At 40.0% G+C, this 19,167-nt stretch overlaps 1 protein-coding gene across 2 annotated transcripts in view; it reads left to right on the top strand.

The window, feature by feature from the left end:
* The window catches only part of FILIP1 (filamin A interacting protein 1), a 216,326-nt gene extending 200,499 nt beyond the window's left edge, over window positions 1-15,827 (top strand). For both annotated transcript variants that reach the window (XM_070480786.1, XM_020901263.2), the window contains exon 7: window positions 11,913-15,827. Coding sequence is in view for 1 of the 2 variants with exons in the window: in XM_020901263.2 (XP_020756922.1) it covers window positions 11,913-11,953 (41 nt within the window). In the remaining variant the exon portion in view is untranslated. The remainder of the gene's footprint in view (window positions 1-11,912) is intronic.
* Window positions 15,828-19,167: the final 3,340 nt, after the last annotated feature.

Below are 19,167 nucleotides of genomic sequence, written 5' to 3' on the forward strand. Positions count from 1 at the left end.
CTCAGGTAGGCAGCACCTTTCCAAGTCTTTGAGCCAACTGGGTCAACTTTACAACAACACAGTAAGTACTTAGTTATGGGTTTTACTTTTCACTTCTGAATTGTGAGGGTTCCAAAATTGTTTGGATAGTCCCTGTTCCTGATATTTGTGTAAAGGTAGATTTTTTTTTTTTAAAGACATATGATTGGTTTCTAGCCCACTGTTTAAAAGTGAAAGTCACTCAGTCATGTCCAACTCTTTGTGACCCATAGCTTATACAGTCCATGGAATTCTCCAGACCAGATTATTGGAGTGGGTAGCCTTTCCCTTCTCCAGGGGATCTTCCCAACCCAGGGATCGGACCCAGGTCTCCTGCATTGTGGGCAGATTCTTTACCAGCTGAGCCACAAGGGAAGCCCTTTAAAAAAAAAAAGTGAAAGTGTTAGTGGCTCAGTCAAATCTGACTCTGTGACCCCATGAACTATAGCCTGGCAGGCTCCTCTGTCCATGGAATTCTCCAGGTAAGAGTTCTGGAATGGTTAGCCTTCCCTTCTCTAGGGAATCTTCCTGACCCAGAAATTGAACCTGGGTCTCCCACACTGCAGACAGATTCTTTACCATCTGAGCTACCAGGGAATCATTGAGCTTCAGGGTAAAGAGACTGCCTTCTGAGTTCTTTCCACACCGGACTTCCTGTTCCCTGTAGAACCTGGACTCAAATTGTGGATGAAGGAGGTAGACCCATCTCCATATTCACACTCACTTAATTGGATCACTGTGGCCAACAGCTCAGGTCTCAGCAAACATTTTAAAACGTTAAGCAACCACAGTCGATGTGCCCTGATAAGGGAATTTCAAGGTAGAAGAAGAGGGAGAATGAGAGAAAAAGAAAACACGAACTTTCTGAACACGTTCAAACTAGAGATCTGGTTATTTGGAATATCAACTTATGTTCTTTCGAAAGGGAGCTCCCCTCTTTTGTAGAGTGAACATTATCCCCTTCAGAAACAAGGACGCTCTGCTGTTATTCAAATGCCTCCCTGGCATCTAGGCTATGTCATGTTGTTGTACCATAACATGTTGTATTTGAACAAATGAAGGAGTCCAGAGAATGAAGCACTGCATTTTTTTATTCTACCTGCTGTTCTTCAGCTGTCACTGCTGCTATTTCACTTTTTCACCTGCACGCATCACGCTTACAGGGGTTCTGCCTGGAAGCTCATTCCATCCACAGGGAGGGCCCAGAAGATGCTTAACCGTGCATGGACAGGATGTTTACACATCTGGGCCTTGGGATACAGCCCGCTAAGAAAACTCGGCGGCACCACACATCTTCGCTTTTCAGAAATGATAAAGAGCAATGCTGTGGCAGTTTTCCTTTGTAATTTTAGCTCCAACTCGACGCTGATTGGCTAACTTTGTTTTAAACTGCATATTAGAAGTGACGTCCACTGGGGGTTGGAGGTGGAGGACTCGGTGCACTCCAACTTTGGCTTCCATGTGTGAATTTAATGTTTTTGTTTTTTTTTAAGATGCATGTGCTTTTGTAAGAATGAATGGGATGAAAAGGTGAGAGTTTTTTTTCCCTCTGTTCTGGAACAAAGCATTATGTAGCAGGGATCTCACCAGGGCTACTGTGGACAGATGCCATCAGATCTCATCCTGGGAGGGAGAGAGGTACCATGGCCACAGATTACAATGTGGGGACACGTGGGGCCCCATCCACAGAGCTACAGAGCAGCCCTGGTCTTGTTCTTCAGTCCCTAAGTTTTGTCTGACTCCTTGTAATCCGCTTGGCTCCTCCGTCCATGGGATTTCCCAGGCAGGAATACTGGAGTGGGTTGCCATGCCCTTCTCCAGGGGATCTTCCCAACCCAGGGATCGAGCCTGCATCTCCTGCAGCTTTTGCATTGGCAGACAAATTCTTTACCACTGACCATCTTAGTATGCAGAAACAGTCAACACACACAAAGATAATTTGTGTGTGTTGGCTGTTTCTATACACTATGATCATGGCCATGTAGCATGCATAGTACCAGAAACATTCCAAGATGAGACATGGCTCAGAGGATCTTGATCGTTTCTTGAAAATAACTTCCCCATCCGGGTCACCTGATTGAACAGAGGCATTCAGTTTCTACTGTTATCTTTATGATACTTTCAGTGAGGACAGGTTGACACAGGGCAGTTGGAGTGTCTGGAGGTTTCCGTGGATTCATTCAGGTAGGGCATTACCGGACCTCTTACTTGAATGTCTTTAAGGAAGAAGTGAAGACAGAGCTTTGGTGTGCAGTGTGGGAAGAATGTAATTTCAGGGAAACAAAAACCTGTCCCCGAATGTAAGATGCGCAGAGATTTGAAGTTCTCCTTCCTTCATAGACTTGGAAATACTGAGGAGAGAGTGAGGCTTTCCTGACTGGAAAAATCCCATGGATAAGAAGGGCACATGTGTGTGGGAGGCAGGCGGGCAGAGAGAAGAGGGAACAAGAGGAGCCCAGGGAGGATTCCCCAGGACACAGGAGTGTATCATTCCCAAACTTTCCCAACCCAGATGACGGTCAGCGTTTCCCCGCTACCTCCTCCTTCAGGATTTCATGATTGGTCATCTTCTCACCCCTCTGCTCTTTCAGCTTCCTTTTCCCTGTTACGTCCACACGAGACATCGATATGCTCTGGCCCCTTCCGTCTCAGCACAGTTCTTTCTTCATTTGTGTCATCCTCTGTGGCTATTCCTCTGTCTTCCCTGACCCATGGAGCCATTGACAGGATAGATGCTCAAGCTTTTCTGCCCCCGCTTCCCATTCATTCTTCCATGGCTCTTTATTTCTGTTAAAGTAATTTGCATGCAAAGTTAAAATATCAGTCAACACTGAAAGACCATGTGGCACCCAGGATCTGTGACCTGGCTCCTGACCACCCTGCCCTGCCCGCCCCCCAGCTGAACTCCCACCCCCAGGCCCACCGAATGCCTTGCAGAGCAGCCAGCTCACCTTGCCTTGACTTGCTCGACTTGCTTCCTCTCCGTGGAAGCTGCCCTTCCGCCGGCATCTCTTTCGGGTGGTTCTGTCTTTCTCCAAAATCTCTTTTATAAAAGCATCACCCTCCATGAAGGCATGGCGGTGGCGGCTGGTGGTTTAGTCATGAGTCTTGTCCCAGACAGACCATTATTTCAGAATCTAAGTCAGGGTTTAAAGCCCGTCTTTTTTTTTTTTTTTTTTTTACGGAAAATGTTGTCAACAAAACTGGGCACTTTCCTGTAGAGGGCAAAACCAGCAGTTGAAGGATGGCTGGGAGTTAGAGAAGAGGGAGGCGTCCTTGCTTCCTCTTTGGTCTGCAGTACAAACCTGTGAGAGTGACGAGGAGGATGCCAACACTTCATGCCTGAGAACACAGAGGAAACAGTGGGTGGAATTAGGGGAAAATCCAAGTGCTACCATTCCGAGTGGTGTAAGTTACTTCTATTTCCCTCCAAAGGCACCAAGGCAGGTGGTTGTTGTTCAGTTGCTAAGGTGTGTCCGACTCTTTGTGGCCCCATGGACTGCAGCACGCCAGGCTCCTCTGTCCTTCACCATCTCCCGGAGTTTGCTCAAACTCATGTCCATTGAGTCGGTGATGCCATCCAACCATCTCATCCTCTGTCATCTCCTTCTCTTCCTGCCTTCAATCTTTCCCAGCATCAGGGTCTTTTCCAAAGAGTCAGCTCTCTGCATCAGGTGCCCAAAGTATTGGAGCTTCAGCTTCAGTATTAGTCCTTTTGATGACTATTTAGTATTGGTTTCCTTTATGATAGACTGGTTGGATCTCCTTGCTGTTCAAGGGACTCTCAAGAGTCTTCTCCAACACCACAGTTCAAAAGCATCATTACCATCACAGACAATGGATTCAAAACAAGCAGGAGTCCTAGATTGGGAAGTTCTCACCTCTGAAGCCATCATGTGTGTGAAGGACTAAGGGGACCTGAGAGCTTCTTGTGAAGTATGAACATACTTGAATGAATTATGAATGGCTCATCCTTTCTGACTCCCTCAGAGGGGTTCAGGAAAGAAAAGGTTTCAGGTGATTTGCCATTCTCTTTAGTTTCATGCAGGACCCTCTAAAATAGATCAGAGAGGCTGTCCTTTTAAAGGACTAAACAACACCACCATATGCAGGATTTAGATTGCAGATAGTTATTAAGGTGAACAGGGAGAGAAGGTGGATTACTGAACAGACACAGGACTGACCAGAGATCAGAGGAATGCAGTGTAACCTTTGGCAAACCACTTCACTTTGACTTACAGCTTACATTTAGCTATTATCTGTTATGATTCTGACATTCCTGCTTATAGTGATACTATGATATCCTTCACTCTTGTCAACCAGTCCATCCTGAAGGAGATCAGTCCTGGGTGTTCATTGGAAGGACTGATGCTGAAGCTGAAACTCCAATACTTTGGCCCCCTCATGCAAAGATTTGACTCATTGGAAAAGACTCTGATGCTGGGAGGGATTGGGAGCAGGAGGAGAAGGGGACGACAGAGGATGAGATGGCTGGATGGCATTACCGACTCGATGGGCATGAGTTTGAGTAAACTCCAGGAGTTTGTGATGGACAGGGAGGCCTGGTGTGCTGTGGTTCATGGGGTCGCAAAGAGTCAGACACGACTGAGTGACTGAACTGACTGACTGACTGACTCTTGTTCAATAAGCAATTTAAAAGATTCTGTCATAATGCTTTTCCTGAAAACTAATAGTTAATTGTTTACCCAGTAAAAATAGTTTTGACCTCTTTACTTGTGTTAATACTATGTATGTGTAATGGATAGAATTGCAAAGTCAAGGACTATTTAGAAATCAACCAGACTTTAGAAGTCAACAAGATAACTATTCCTATTGTTAAAGATGAAAACAAAATCAAAACAAAAAACCCCCAAGGCTTAGAGTGTCTCTCTTTTCGATGATGAAACCAGGGTTTCAGTTTCTTCTAGTACCTTATTCATGATTTCATGTGATGAAGCTACTTCAAATGAGCAAAGTGTATATTCATCTATAGACAAAATTATCCACTCAATGGGCCAAAATAATATTGCCAAAGGTTTTGAGATATTGAGCTATCTTCATGGAGACTCTTGGGATTTCCCAGGTGGCGCTAGAGGCAAAGAACCTACATGCAGTGGAGCAAATACAGGTTTGATTCCTGGGTTGGGAAGATCCTCTGGAGGTTGCCTGGTGAATCCCATGGACAGAGGAGCCTGGCGGGCTGCAGTCGTGGGGTTGCAGAGTTGGACACGACTGAAGCGATTTAGCACAATAGCGCAACATAGCAAGTGGTAACTCTGTTTGTGTTCAAGTTCTCAGGCCAGCACTTTGATAAATATTGGCCTTATCTAAAAATCACAGCTGCCACTCAATTTTCACATGTAATGTTATATTCCATGCTCTCCTATGATCAGTTGTAGACTTATGTCAACCTAAGTTGATCTCAGCATCCAGCATCTAGGGCCTGTGTCTGAAAGGTAGAAACTGAGTACCCTTGGCTCAAGTACTTAACTATTTTCCAACCATTTATTTTTATTTATAATTAATGTTACCTATGGGATAATGGACCCACTCCAATGTTCTTGCCTGGAGAATCCCAGGGATGGGGGAGCCTGGTGGGCTGCCGTCTATGGGGTCGCACAGAGTCGGACACGACTGAAGTGACTTAGCATGGGATAATGGCGGAGAAGGCAATGGCACCCCACTCCAGTACTCTTGCCTGGAAAATCCCATGGACGGAGGAGCCTGGTAGACTGCAGTCCATGGGGACACTAAAAGTTGGGCACGACTGAGCGACTTCACTTTCACTTTTCACTTTCATGCATTGGAGAAGGAAATGGCAACCCACTCCAGTATTCTTGCCTGGAGAATCCCAGGGATGGGGGAGCCTAGTGGGCTGCCGTCTACGGGGTCACACAGAGTCGGACACGACTGAAGCGACTTAGTAGTAGCAGAATGGATAATGGGGCTTCCCAGGTGGCGCTAGTGGTAAAGAACACACCTGCCAATGCAGGAGACAAAAGAGATGGCAGTTTCAATCCCTGGATTAGACAGATCCCCAGGAGAAGGGCATGGCAACCCCCTCTAGCATTCTTGCCTGGGAAATCCCATGGACAGAGGAGCCTGGCGGGCTACAGTCCATAGGGTCGTAAAGAGTTGGTCATGACTGAAGTGACTTAGCAGGCACGCAAGCATGGGATAACTAGTTCCGATTTATTTGTATCTGGGGGACAGTAATCTGTGTGAGAGAGAACAACTAGCTTGCCTGAAAAAGAAGCTACCAGTCGTAACTCTGATGATTAGTAACTCCTGCCACCTAGGAGCAGGGAGGGGGCTGGGGAGGCGAGGACTTGGTCTGATGATGGAGTGGGAAATGTTCTGGAAAGAAGCAAATAAACTCTTACATGGTTGAGAAACCTCCAGAGGCTTTGTATCATCTGCTTCAAAAGTTTCCTGAAACAAATGACAGAACTGATCAGCGGAAGTGTTTTTAATTAGTTGAGCTGAATCCAAAAGAAGGACTACAAGTCCAAGTCCACAGAGGAAGTTTATTGGACTTCCTATTTAAAACAGATGTTTTATCAGAACTCTGATTAATGTCTGAATGTGATAATAACAAGACTGAATACTGAAGCAGTTTATTAAAATAAACCTTAAATGTAAACAATATCCAGGCACTCTTACTTCTAAAAGGTGTAGAGAACTAGGACATTTTTTGCAGGAGGACAAATCCTCCTGCAGGCAGCAAGTTCAAAGCTGGGGTTTGGTAGAAGGAAACCCCAGGAAAAAAGCAGAGAGTAGGAAGAACAGTAGAACCCTAAGCCAGTGCCTTGCTCTCTAGGCAGATCCCCTGGGAGCAGGGGCCATGGAACAGGGGAACAGGCCATCCGGCAGCCAAGTTGATGCAGAAACCAACAGAAACTGTTTCCTGTAACTTAGTGTGTGGTTTCCTGTGAATGAAGCAGCCCTTCTTTACTGATGCGAAGTCCTGCTAGTCGTCAAACTTTTGCTCTGTCTCTGGTAGATTAGTTTGGAGGCTTTCAAAAGTGATGTGATCTCAGTTACTAGAGCTGATTTTTAAAATTTAGAGCTTGAGGGTTCTCTTGAGTTTGACAGAGCATGAACATAGGCATTGCTCAGGAGGAAGGCAATGACTTTGCAGGGAATACATCTTTCTTACTCCTTAGCTGAAGGGGCTCTCCTGGGAGGAATTAGAATTTAATTTGTTGCCAGGTTGCCCTACTGTAGCACTCAAGAGACATTCTCCCCCAGATTTCCCCCCTAATCCTGTCTTGTGTATACAGCTTTGGGTCTTAAGTCATCTGACTGGCCAGGAGTTTTGGGGATACCACCCATGGAGGATAAATAAGTCATGTTTGTAAGGACAGAAGTCAAGTGTAATTAGGAATTCACAAAGGTTCACATAGTCTAAGTTACGGTTTTTCCAGTAGTCATGTATGGATGTGAGAGTTGGACCATAAAGAAGGCTGAGTGCCAAAGAATTGATGCTTTCAAACTGTGTGCTGGAGAAGACTCTTGAGTGTCCATTGGACAGCAAGGAGATCAAACCGGTCAATTCTAAAGAAAATCAACCCTGAAATTTATTGGAAGGACTGATGTTGAAACTGAAGCGCCAATATTTTGGCCACCTGATGCAAAGAGCCAACTCATTGGAAAAGATTCTGATGCTGGGAAAGATTGAGGGCAAGAGAAGGGGACAGACGACAGAGGTGGTTGGCTGGCATCACTGACTCCATGGACATGACTTTGAGCAAGCTCAGGGAGGTGGTGAAGGACAGCGAAGCCTGGCGTCCTGCAGTTCATGGGGTCCCGAAGAGTCGGACATGACTTAGCATCTGAACAACAACAACAATGCATCCTTTCCATGGAAGTCATTTAACAGCTAGTGTAATAAAAGAATGAATTCATAAGCCACATCATTTCACAATAATATCATGAGAGCAAACAATGTATTTAATGTGTTACCTGAAGTTTCTTAAGAAAAAAACCTCAAGGTAACACTTAAGAGAAATATATAATGGAAAACATCTGTAAGCTCTTTGATCAACTGTTAATATAAAATTATATGTAAGAATCCAATGAACCCACGTGTATATGTTGATTAAGATTTAGAAGTCTTGTTCTTCTTTCAGTTAGAAAAATGGAAGTTGTTATTAAATACCTACACATCAGAGGGCCCCAAATTTAAGTGCTTTGCTGTTTTGAGTTTGCTGATAGAGGCTGAACTGTGGCCTTTGGTCCTCTATTCGGGTCTTATTCTGAGTTGAGGATAGGATCGAAGATAAAGTAAGATTTGCTGACAGAATTTATAACTTCAATAAAGTTTATAGTATGATCTTATCATCCTAAATCATAAAGAAACAGGAAGGAACTTGGAAATCCCACCTTAAAAAAACACACAAATAATGGTACTAATCCTTAAAGCATTTTTATTTTATTATTATTATTTTTTTGCTGGCAACCATGGACTCCTGAATCAGACAGCTTTGCTGTGTAATGAGTCACCTCAAAATTTAATGCGTTAAAACAACCTTTTTAAAAATTTCTCATGAGTTTGTGCATTGGCTGGGCGATTTTTATCTGAGTCAGCTTACAGATTTGGAAAAAATGTAGATAACAATCAAACATAGATTTAATAAATATCCTTAATAAGTTTCAAATAATAAAGTCACTGTCATATAGATCTTGTCTCACTATATTTAGAAGCAAAGTGAAATATGTCCCTATTTATATAAAATAAATAAACTTGGGTTTAATTGTATTCCTTTAAGTAAATTGTATGTACATAAATATTAAATGCCATCTTTTATTATTAAGTTGAATTAAATAAAATAAGCTCTCATTTGGTGTTATCAAGTATTTTTGAGATAGTCTTCTTTAGTAATACAATCTGATTAATAACATTAATATATAATAGCATGCATGGATTACCAGTTTGTTACCTTAAAAATAATAATAAAATATAATGGCCAACCAAGACATTGTTTCTATATATGGACTCATATATAAAAATATATGTATTTTTACCAAATACTAATTCTGAAAATCTATTATTATTATTATTTTATTGGAGCACAGTTGATTTACTATGTTGTATTAGTTTCAGATGTACAGCAAAGTGAACCTGCCATATATATATATTGAATATATATATAAAGTGAATCTGTGTATATATATATTATACGTATATATTTATATACATATATATTTATATATTTCCATTCTTCTTTAGATTCTTTGAATCTTTTCCATATAGACCATTAAAGAGTTCTGAGTAGAGTTCCCTGTGCTATACAGTAGGCCCTTATTATTTATTTTATATATAGTAGTGGGCATATGTTAATCCCAATCTCCCAATTTATCCCCCCTCCCCATTTGCCCATTGGGAGCCATAAAATTGTTTTCTATATCTGTGACTTTTTTTGTTTTGTAAATAAGCTCATTTGTATCATTTTTTAAAAGATTCCATATATAATTGATATAGTTTGATATTTATCTTTCTGTCTGACTTTCTTCATTCAGTATGACAATCTCTACGTCTGTCCATGTTGCTGGATATGGCATTATTTTGCGCTTTTTATGGCTGAGTAGTATTCCATTATATATATGTACCACTTTTTTTAATCCATTCCTCTGTCAGTGAACATTTAGGTTGCTTCCATGTCCTAGCCATTGTAAATAGTGCTGCAATGAATACTGGGATGCATGTATCTTGGAAAGCTATTATTATTATGGAGACTATAAAACTCTAGGATTAGAAGACAACTTGAGGAATGTAGAGGTTTGCACACTCAAGGAGAGAGAAGAAGGTGTCACAGTAAAGCAAAATATTAGTCCTGCCAGGGACTTGAGAGAGAATTTCTGATACCGTCATTTTGTAGTGAAGACACAAGGCAAACACATTCTGAATTACATCTACAATAAGAACAATTCTAGATTTCACTCTTTTAAACATGTTTCCTGTAGTCTCTTAGGGGAGGAAAATGGGGAAGATACTTGAATTCTGTTAGGGAGGTCTGAGACATACGTGTTTTTCCTCTTTGTAAACTACTTTAGAAAATTTAAAAAAGAAACAGTGTTGAGTAGGAAATAGCATTTTACTTCTAAAATTAAAAAAGAGACTCTGATTTTTAACTACATAATATTTTATTTAGTGTTTTTACTCTTTACCTGAAGATTTTAATTCATTTTTAAGTGTTGAAAAAAATTGAGGCTAGAACTACTTTCAAAAGACAAAATGAGTTAATGATTTTTCCGAGTTTCTGGTACAGTGAAAAATCACATATATGTCATAAAAGTTTTGCAAAACATTCATAACTAGTTACTATTAAGTATATAAAACATTTATGTATTTCATTTTACTTTGCTTATCTGTTTATCCCGAATTCAATTCAGAAAGGTCAAGAGACGGAGTGGAAATATCTCCACCTAGTGGTCAGTGTGAAGTAAACCTCCAGGTCTACAACACAATGTGCTTCAATTAATGTTTGTGAGCACACCGCATGCTCAGTCGCTAAATCGTGTGAACTCTTTGCAACCCCATGGACTGTAGACCACCAGGCTCCTCTGTCCGTGGGATTTCCCAGGCCAGAATACCGGAGTGGGTCATTTCCTTCTCCAGGAGATCTTCCCAACCCAGGGACTGAACCTATGCCTCCTGCATCTCCTTCTGCAGGCAGATTCTTTACCACTGAGCCACCTAGACAGCCCGACATTAGTTGACGGGGTGGCAATACATTTTTCAGGCAGAGGAACCATTTGACGCTTAGTTATTTCTCTTCTCTGCTCCTTGCAATCTCAGCAAAGGCAGGATCATGCTTCATTTCGCTCACCAATGTAGTTCCATGCGCAACAGTGCGTGAGTGCTAAGTGGCTCCAGTAATGTCCGACTCTGCGACTCTATGGACTGGAGCCTGCCAAGCTCTTTTGTCCAGGGGCTTATCCAGGCCAGAATACTGGAGTGGGTTGCCATGCCTTCCTCCAGGGGATCTTCCCCACCCAGGGATCAAACCGCATCTCTTAGGTCTTCTACATTGGCAGGTAGGTTCTTTACCTCTAGGGCTACCTGGGAAACTCACGGCCAGCAGTGATGGGCATATAGTAAGGCCTCAATGACACAATGGAAAAAAAAAGATACATGTTCACAAAGGCATAAAAGTTAAGATAAAAGTGAGATAAATCAAGTAAATGTAAATATTACACACTCGTTGTGGCTGGTACTGTTCTAATTACTATCTCAATCTATTTTTATTTACTTTTATAAAATGAATTTAGATTGAAAAGCATATGCAGAATTATAAAACATCTTCCCAGGTGGAATATACAAAAAGAAGCAGAGACAAGAAATGAGTCATCTGTATTTAGTGACTTCTTGGGAATAAATATTATTTATAATAATATAATATAAATATTATTATTTATTCCTGAGAATAAAGATAAATATTATTTATTGACTTCCTGGGAATAAAATAAATATTTCCTTATTAAAATTCAAGTCCACACACATATAAAATAAAAGTATGTGAATATCATTCAGAACAGAAATTCTATGAAATAGTCTGGTTTCCATATGCGACTCATCTATAGAAATTACTGTCTTTGTGTTCAGGGCTTTCCTTGGGTAAAAACTGATCAAATATTGCTATAATATTAGAATGGCTTCTAAAAGGCTTTAAGAACCTTAGAGGTAAATCTCCTATGTCAATATAAAGAAGTTACCCAAGAATAGGACAGAACTTCCAGAGAAGCTACTGGGCTCATGCACCTGTTTTTGTTTGTTTTGTTGTTTATTGCCTATGGCCTGTTAGTGAAATGATATGGTGTTGACCCTCACGTAAACTACTGATGTGAGTTTCAGTCTAATTGAAAATGCTGTATCTCTCTTCTCTTTATAGAAAGCATCATCATCCACCAGTTACGTATGAACTCAAGATGAAATGGTAAACCAAGCACATACTGGGTGTGCGTATTTCCTCTGAATCCCTGTTGAATGGATAGTATATCTCCAGCCCTCCACCATCACTAAGGTCCTCCATGCTACTGATCACTACTGGAAATAATTTCCTACTTCCAGTGAATTTTTTTTTGAGGATATAAACATAAAAACTGAAAATGGTTTTGCTGATAATATAAAAATAGGTAGCAAGAGCAATTCAATCTTTGTGTCAAATTTCTCTTCCTTTGGCAAAGCTTTCAGGTCCACGGGCACATGCTGTGTAATTTATTTTTATAATACACTTTGTAATGTGATTATTTTTTCCTAAAGTGTTTCCTTCTTCATAGTCTATGGCACATGTATTTGTAGACTACACTGTCAGTTCACCAAAGTATTGGTATTGGTGCGTTCAAAGTCGTAAGCTCTGCTTATTTTCTTCTATCAATTTGCTATTCCTGAAAAAAAAGAAAAATAAAGTACAACACTCTGTATTTCCTGGGGTAAATTCAAGAGGTAAAACCAAAGCAGGAGGTCCTGGAAGATCTGTTATTATTGTTTGTACAATCCTCTGGTTCTGATCATGGTTCACCACTAGCAAACAACACTGTGATTTAAGAGTTTAATTTTAAATGCTTAAGCCAGTTTTTTAAAGTTGCTCTTTCTGGTGTTCTGTGCCCAAAACCCTGGATGAATTTGTTTTCATATGGAACAAATTAATAGAAGGAGCTGTGTGAGTTTTACCAGTAAGCCTTAAAGGAACAGCTTTTACTGACAATTCTATTGTATTTCTGTTTGCATTATGTACTTACATGTACAGGAGGTATAATAAGGACTGTGATATTAGATTATTTCTCACAATCTATCCAAATGAAAGCATGAAAATAAAAACTGACCTAGATACTATCAGCATCTTTTTTTAAAATGGTAAAAGAAATCCCAAGATACGTAAGCTTTTCTCTTGATAGCTAGGATTTGGGCACGTTTTCATAATCCCCTAAAGGTTAGATAATATATTCTTTAAAGATTCAAAGCACAATATGCATTAAGCAAATCTCAGTGTCAGACCTGCTGTTGAATTTAGGTTTATGTGAAAATATGCATCAGAAAACTACTTGAAACTCTGATAGTGTAGGTTTTTTTAAAAAAGATTTTGTTAATATGGATATGTTTTCAATAAGGTCTTTAAAAAGATAAGTTTGAAGACAAATGAGGAGTGGACACATCAGTTTCTAGGAGCATAAATCATGTATCATGTCACTTTATTGAGATTAAAGAAAGAATGCTTGTTAGCATCACAAGGATAACTAGAAAGCACACAAGTAATATTATTGGCCCGTTTCTCTGGTCCACAACTTTACCCAGGTTCCTGAAGCCATGAGGGGAATACACACTGAATCTATGGAACGGAAGCATTAGGTTTTAAGATATACCTTGTGGAATTAACAAATCACATTCAGTAGGTATTAAAAATTAAATAACTGTATTTTATGTAAAATTAGTTAAGAGTTTTGTAAGAGAAATGCTACAGTAGGTTTGTCTTAGCATGAATGATTGTGAACACATCACAGACATGCAGGGCTTTCACTACTAATTAATGAAACGAGTGTGTATGTGTGAAGATTTTAAAAATTGTTGTTATGGGTTTTGATTTCTGAAAATGTTTCTGAACTGGCCATTTCAGTGAGAAGGGGGTTTTATTTCATATTGCTATATTTTTTGACTCAGAGTTAAATTCCCTATTTGCCGATGCTTATACTTCTGATGGCAAAAATATTCTGATATACCACAGAATTTATTTTGAAGCAAATAACTTCCTTAACTTGTGGGAATTTTATTACACAAAGAGTGAAAAGGCTAGAAGATAAAACTTTAAATACTACTTGACGTTAATTTAAAATATTACAAGTAACTTATGTATATTTGGATCTAAAGATTTTGTTTCTCCTGCATTTATAATGAAATTTGTAGAGGATGATGGTGTAATCAGGGCAACACAGATGGTTGCTCTTTTCTGCCCCTCTATGATTAAGTCCTCTCTTTAAACACTAATGGAATGTGAGTGACAGATGAGTAAAATTAATCTAAATTAATAAAAAATTGTCCTGACAAAAATAATAGAATATTTCAAATGAATAGAAAATAAACACAGAAGTCTTCATCTCGTGAATAAACAAACAAGATCATAAATAGTCATACTCCAGTGAAAGTGTGAAAGTGTTAGTTGCTCAGTCAAGTCTGACTCTTTGTGACCCCATGGACTGGAGACCACCTTGCTCCTATGTCCATGGGATTCTCCAGGCAAGAACACTGGAACAGGTTGCCATTCCCTTATCAACATCTGCCTGAAAAAATTGCCCCCGTGTTCAATCCTGACACCATCCCAACTCACATAATTTCTGTATATTTTATTTTAAGTAAATCTCCAATCATCAGTATGAATGACAATCCATTTTGAATGGAATAATTATGTTTTCTGAAGCAGAGTCATAATCAGTGTTTCCAGATTAAGGTGCATAGTTGAACTAATTCATTATGTTGTCCTTTTCTTTTTGATAAGAGAATGTGTTCTGAAAGTATTGATTATGAAGATTTTTTTTTCAAGTATTTCATAAAACATTAAGGTTTGATGAAGTTAGTTGTAAATATTCCAGATATCAGATGCCCTGGAATGGTCACAAAATATGCAGAATTAATTGTATCTTAAGACAACCATTTGAAAAAAAAATCATGATGTGGAATATATAGCTTAAACATTAACAGAAACACTAATGCTATTGAAGTAACACACAACTTATAAAAACCAGTGACAAAGGAAGTATAAAATGGTGTGTTAAACAATGTAATTAATATGGTTGTGCCTTTTTTCTTTATACTGTGGTTGAATTTTCCTGGAAATAAGTTAAAAGTATAGCTAAAGTAGTTCATGAATGTGATGAGCAACAATTCTAAAAACACCAAAAATGCAAGATGGAAGCTTTTTTAAAAAACATCTGGCACCTGAGGCATATGTGCACCTCTGGACTCCATATATGTGCCTTTGGACTCCAGTGCTATGCCTCTGCTAAAAATATTAATTAGAAGGCAAAAAGGAAGAACAATAAAAATTGTTGTAACGAATTCATAAAAATGGGGAGAGTTTCATGGAATTATTTTTGCTTGCTGACCACTAAAATTTTTATTTTCTTAAATTTTCAGCATTTACTACATAACTGATGAAAACTGTGTCTATTACCTAGAGAAAATGTCATATATTCATAAGTTTAGACAGAAATGTTTATCGGTGCCATGACAAGATTCATTTTTTTTTTCTGGTATTGTTTTCTTTTTGTTTGTTTATGTTATTTTGGTAAGTTTACCTCACCATTCACAGATTTTGTTATTTGAACAATTCAGGTCTGTATTTATTTAGACTTTTGCTTTAAAAATATCAGATGTTAACTTTTCCAATATAAGAGATTTATAATGTGATCAAATATTCTTAGAAGTCTTGCAGGTTTAATGGATTTTCTAAAGCAAAAGATTGCATTGAAAAGTTTGTGAGCTGCATTCTATTTTCACAGCATTCTCAATTTTGTCTCCTTTAAGTTTTATTAAATCCATGAAAAGCTTATTATTTTTCACTACAGCCAGGTGAATTTATGGATATATACTTGTCTTTTCTATGAATGTAATATCTTACTTTCATTTTTTCACAGGCCATTGAAATTACTAAACCAATTAAAACATTCTCTGTGTTATTTCCCAAAGCCAACTATGTTTGTCAAAATCTCACCAGGGTGAGAAAAAATAACGATTGTGATACAAAAGCATTTGTGCAATATTCTCTTTTGAATTGGAACATAATAGTTATCAAATTAAAATCATTTAAAATGAATATTTGACCTTCTTTTTACTTAAAATTATTTGCTTTAAAATAGTTTTCCCTTCTGCATTTCGTATTTTCTTTAAAATATGGTGTTTTTCAGTGTGAATAAATAGAAGTCAAATAGCAGATCGCCCAAAATGAGAGAGGTTTTTCTCTGAGTTACATCATGGTTTGATTCCTTAGTGAGATGAAAGCTGCAAGACACGAAGAGATGGAACTGGTTACAGGGTTCCCCTTGTCCATTAGCCTCCCCCAAATGCTTTGTTGACCAACATTCAGAAACTCCCCACTGCCTTCCGCTGTCTGTCTAAAGGTAGATTGCTCAGTAGAGCAAATGCTCCTGAGGTTTTGCCAGCAACCGTCGTCAGCCCAGCCCCCACACAGGCAGCTGGATAATGGTTTCAGAAAAGCGGGGTGGGGATGACGGTGGGGTTGTGCTCTGGTCTCTTTATTTGCCAGCCTTGTGCCAGAAATGGTAGTCCATTGCCATAGACAATCCAAAACTTATCTTGGCCTTATTTGAGAGAAAGGAATGGGTTTCTCTTATTTATTATTTAAAGATACACAGATCCAGAAACCAGGCAAGGCTGCTGTCTACACAAAGATGCCTTCCACAGGAAAGCTGCAGACGTTAGGGGTCTTGACCACAAGGAGAGCTCTTTGGCTTCTCTTCTTGGAGGTGTGGAGCCCTTTGGGGTACATGGTTTGAGAGCACTTGCCAAAAGACTGTTTATTTCATGACTTCCTGGGAGAAGGGGTCTCAGGCTTTCCATCATATATGTTCAAATGGATTATTGTCTCTGAGCCCTGAGCTAGAGTCACTTTTAATGAGAACAGTTGCTTCCCCTAAGTATAGAGAAACCAGAGCAACTTACCCGGGCTTTATGCTTGTTGGCAATAGGACACACTGCACCAAATTCTTTTCTTTTTCTTGAATATCATTAAACTCTACATTTATCATTTGTATTCAGTGAATCCCAAGGAACCTATTGTTGCTGCTTAGTCCCTAAGCCGTGTCTCCAAGTGACCCTGGACTGTAGCCTGTCAGACTCCTCTGTCCATGGGATTCTCTAGGCAAGAATACTGGAGTGGATTGCCTTTTCCTTCTCCAGGAAATCTTCCCAACCCAGGGATCAAACCTAGGTCTCCAGCATTGCAGGCAGATTCTTTACCAGTTGAGGCACAAGGGAAGCCCAAGAATACTGGAGTGGGTAGCCTATCCCTTCTCCAGTGGATCTTCCTGACCCAGGAATTGAACCAGGGTCTCCTGCATTGCAGGTGGATTCTTTACCAACTGAGCTATCAGGGAAGCCTTCTCTCCTAGGTGGAGAACCACATATCCATTTCCTCACAGTTTAGTTTTTGACATCATAAAGAGGATAAGGTTTGGTACCTCCTCAGACTCCCTATAAGACCCTGGGCAAACATTTTATATGGCATTGACTTCATTATTTTTCAATTATTTGTTGGTAAATTGTCTTTCTCACCCAAATGTGAGTTCATTCAGAGTTCAGTTCAGTTCAGTTCAGTTCAGTCGCTCAGTCGTGTCTGACTCTTTGCAACCCCATGAATCTCAGCACGCCAGGCCTTCCTGTCCATCACCAACTCCCGGAGGTTACCCAAACCCATGTCCATCGAGTCGGTGATGCCATCCAGTCATCTCATCCTCTGTCGTCCCCTTCTCCTCCTGCTCCCAGTCCCTCCCAGCATCAGGGTCTTTCCCAATGAGTCAACTCTTCACATGAGGTGGCCAAAGTATTGGAGTTTCAGCTTCACCATCAGTCCTTCCAATGAACACCCAGGACTGATCTCCTTTAGGATGGACTGGTTGGATCTCCTTGCAGTCCAAGGGACTCTCAAGAGTCTTCTCCAACACCACAGTTCAAAAGCATCAATTCTAAGGTGCTCAGCTTTCTTCACAGTCCAACTCTCACATCCATACATGACCACTGGAAAAACCATAGCCTTGACTAGATGGACATTTGTTGGCCAAGTAATGTCTCTGCTTTTTAATATGCTATCTAGGTTGGTCATAATTTTCCTTCCAAGGAGCAAGTGTCTTTTAATTTCATGGCTGCAATCACCATCTGCAGTGATTTTGGAGCCCCCAAAAATAAAGTCTGACACTATTTCCACTGTTTTCCCATCTATTTCCCATGAAGTGATGGGACCAGATGTCATGATCTTAGTTTTCTGAATGTTGAGCTTTAAGCCAACTTTTTCACTCTCCTCTTTCACTTTCATCAAGAGGCTCTTTAGTTCCTCTTCACTTTCTGCCATAAGAGTGGTGTCATCTGCGTGTCTGAGGTTATTGATATTTTTCCCGGCAATCTTGATTCCAGCTTGTGCTTCTTCCAGCCCAGTGTTTCTCATGATGTACTCTGCATATAAGTTAAATAAGCAGGGTGACAATATACAGCCTTGACGTACTCCTTTTCCTGTTTGGAACCAGTCTGTTGTTCCATGTCCAGTTCTAACTGTTGCTTCCTGACCTGCATACAGGTTTCTCAAGAGGCAGGTCAGGTGGTCTGGTATTCCCATCTCTTTCAGAATTTTCCACAGTTTATTGTGATCCACACAGTCAAAGGCTTTGGCATAGTCAATAAAGCAGAAATAGCTTTTTTTGTGGAACTCTCTTGCTTTTTTGATGATCCAGCAGATGTTGGCAATTTGATCTCTGGTTCCTCTGCCTTTTCTAAAACCAGCTTGAACATCTGGAAGTTCACGGTTCACATATTGCTGAAACCTGGCTTGGAGAATTTTGAGCATTACTTTACTAGCGTGTGAGATGAGTGCAATTGTGCAGTAGTTTGAGCATTTTTGGGATTGCCTATCTTTGGGATTGGAATGAAAACTGACCTTTTCCAGTCCTTTGGCCACTGCTGAGTTTTCCAAATTTGCTGGCATATTGAGTGCAGCACTTTCACAGCATCATCTTTCAGGATTTGAAATAGCTCAACTGGAATTCCATCACCTCCACTAGCTTTGTCCATAGTGATCCTTTATAAGGCCCACTTAACTTCACATTCCAGGATGTCTGGCTCTAGGTGAGTGATCACACCATCATGATTATCTGGATTGTGAAGATCTTTTTTGTACAGTTCTGTGTATTCTTGCCACCTCTTCTTAATATCTTCTGCTTCTGTTAGGTCCCTACCATTTCTGTCCTTTATCGAGCCCATCTTTGCATGAAATGTTCCCTTGGTATCTCTAATTTTCTTGAAGAGATCTCTAGTCTTTCCCATTCTGTTGTTTCTTCCATTTCTTTGCATTGATCATTGAGGGAGGCTTTCTCATCTCTCCTTGCTATTCTTTGGAACTCTGCATTCAAATGGGAATATTATTCCTT

Source organism: Odocoileus virginianus, chromosome 19 (genome assembly GCF_023699985.2).
Source record: "Odocoileus virginianus isolate 20LAN1187 ecotype Illinois chromosome 19, Ovbor_1.2, whole genome shotgun sequence".
NCBI lineage: Eukaryota > Metazoa > Chordata > Mammalia > Artiodactyla > Cervidae > Odocoileus > Odocoileus virginianus.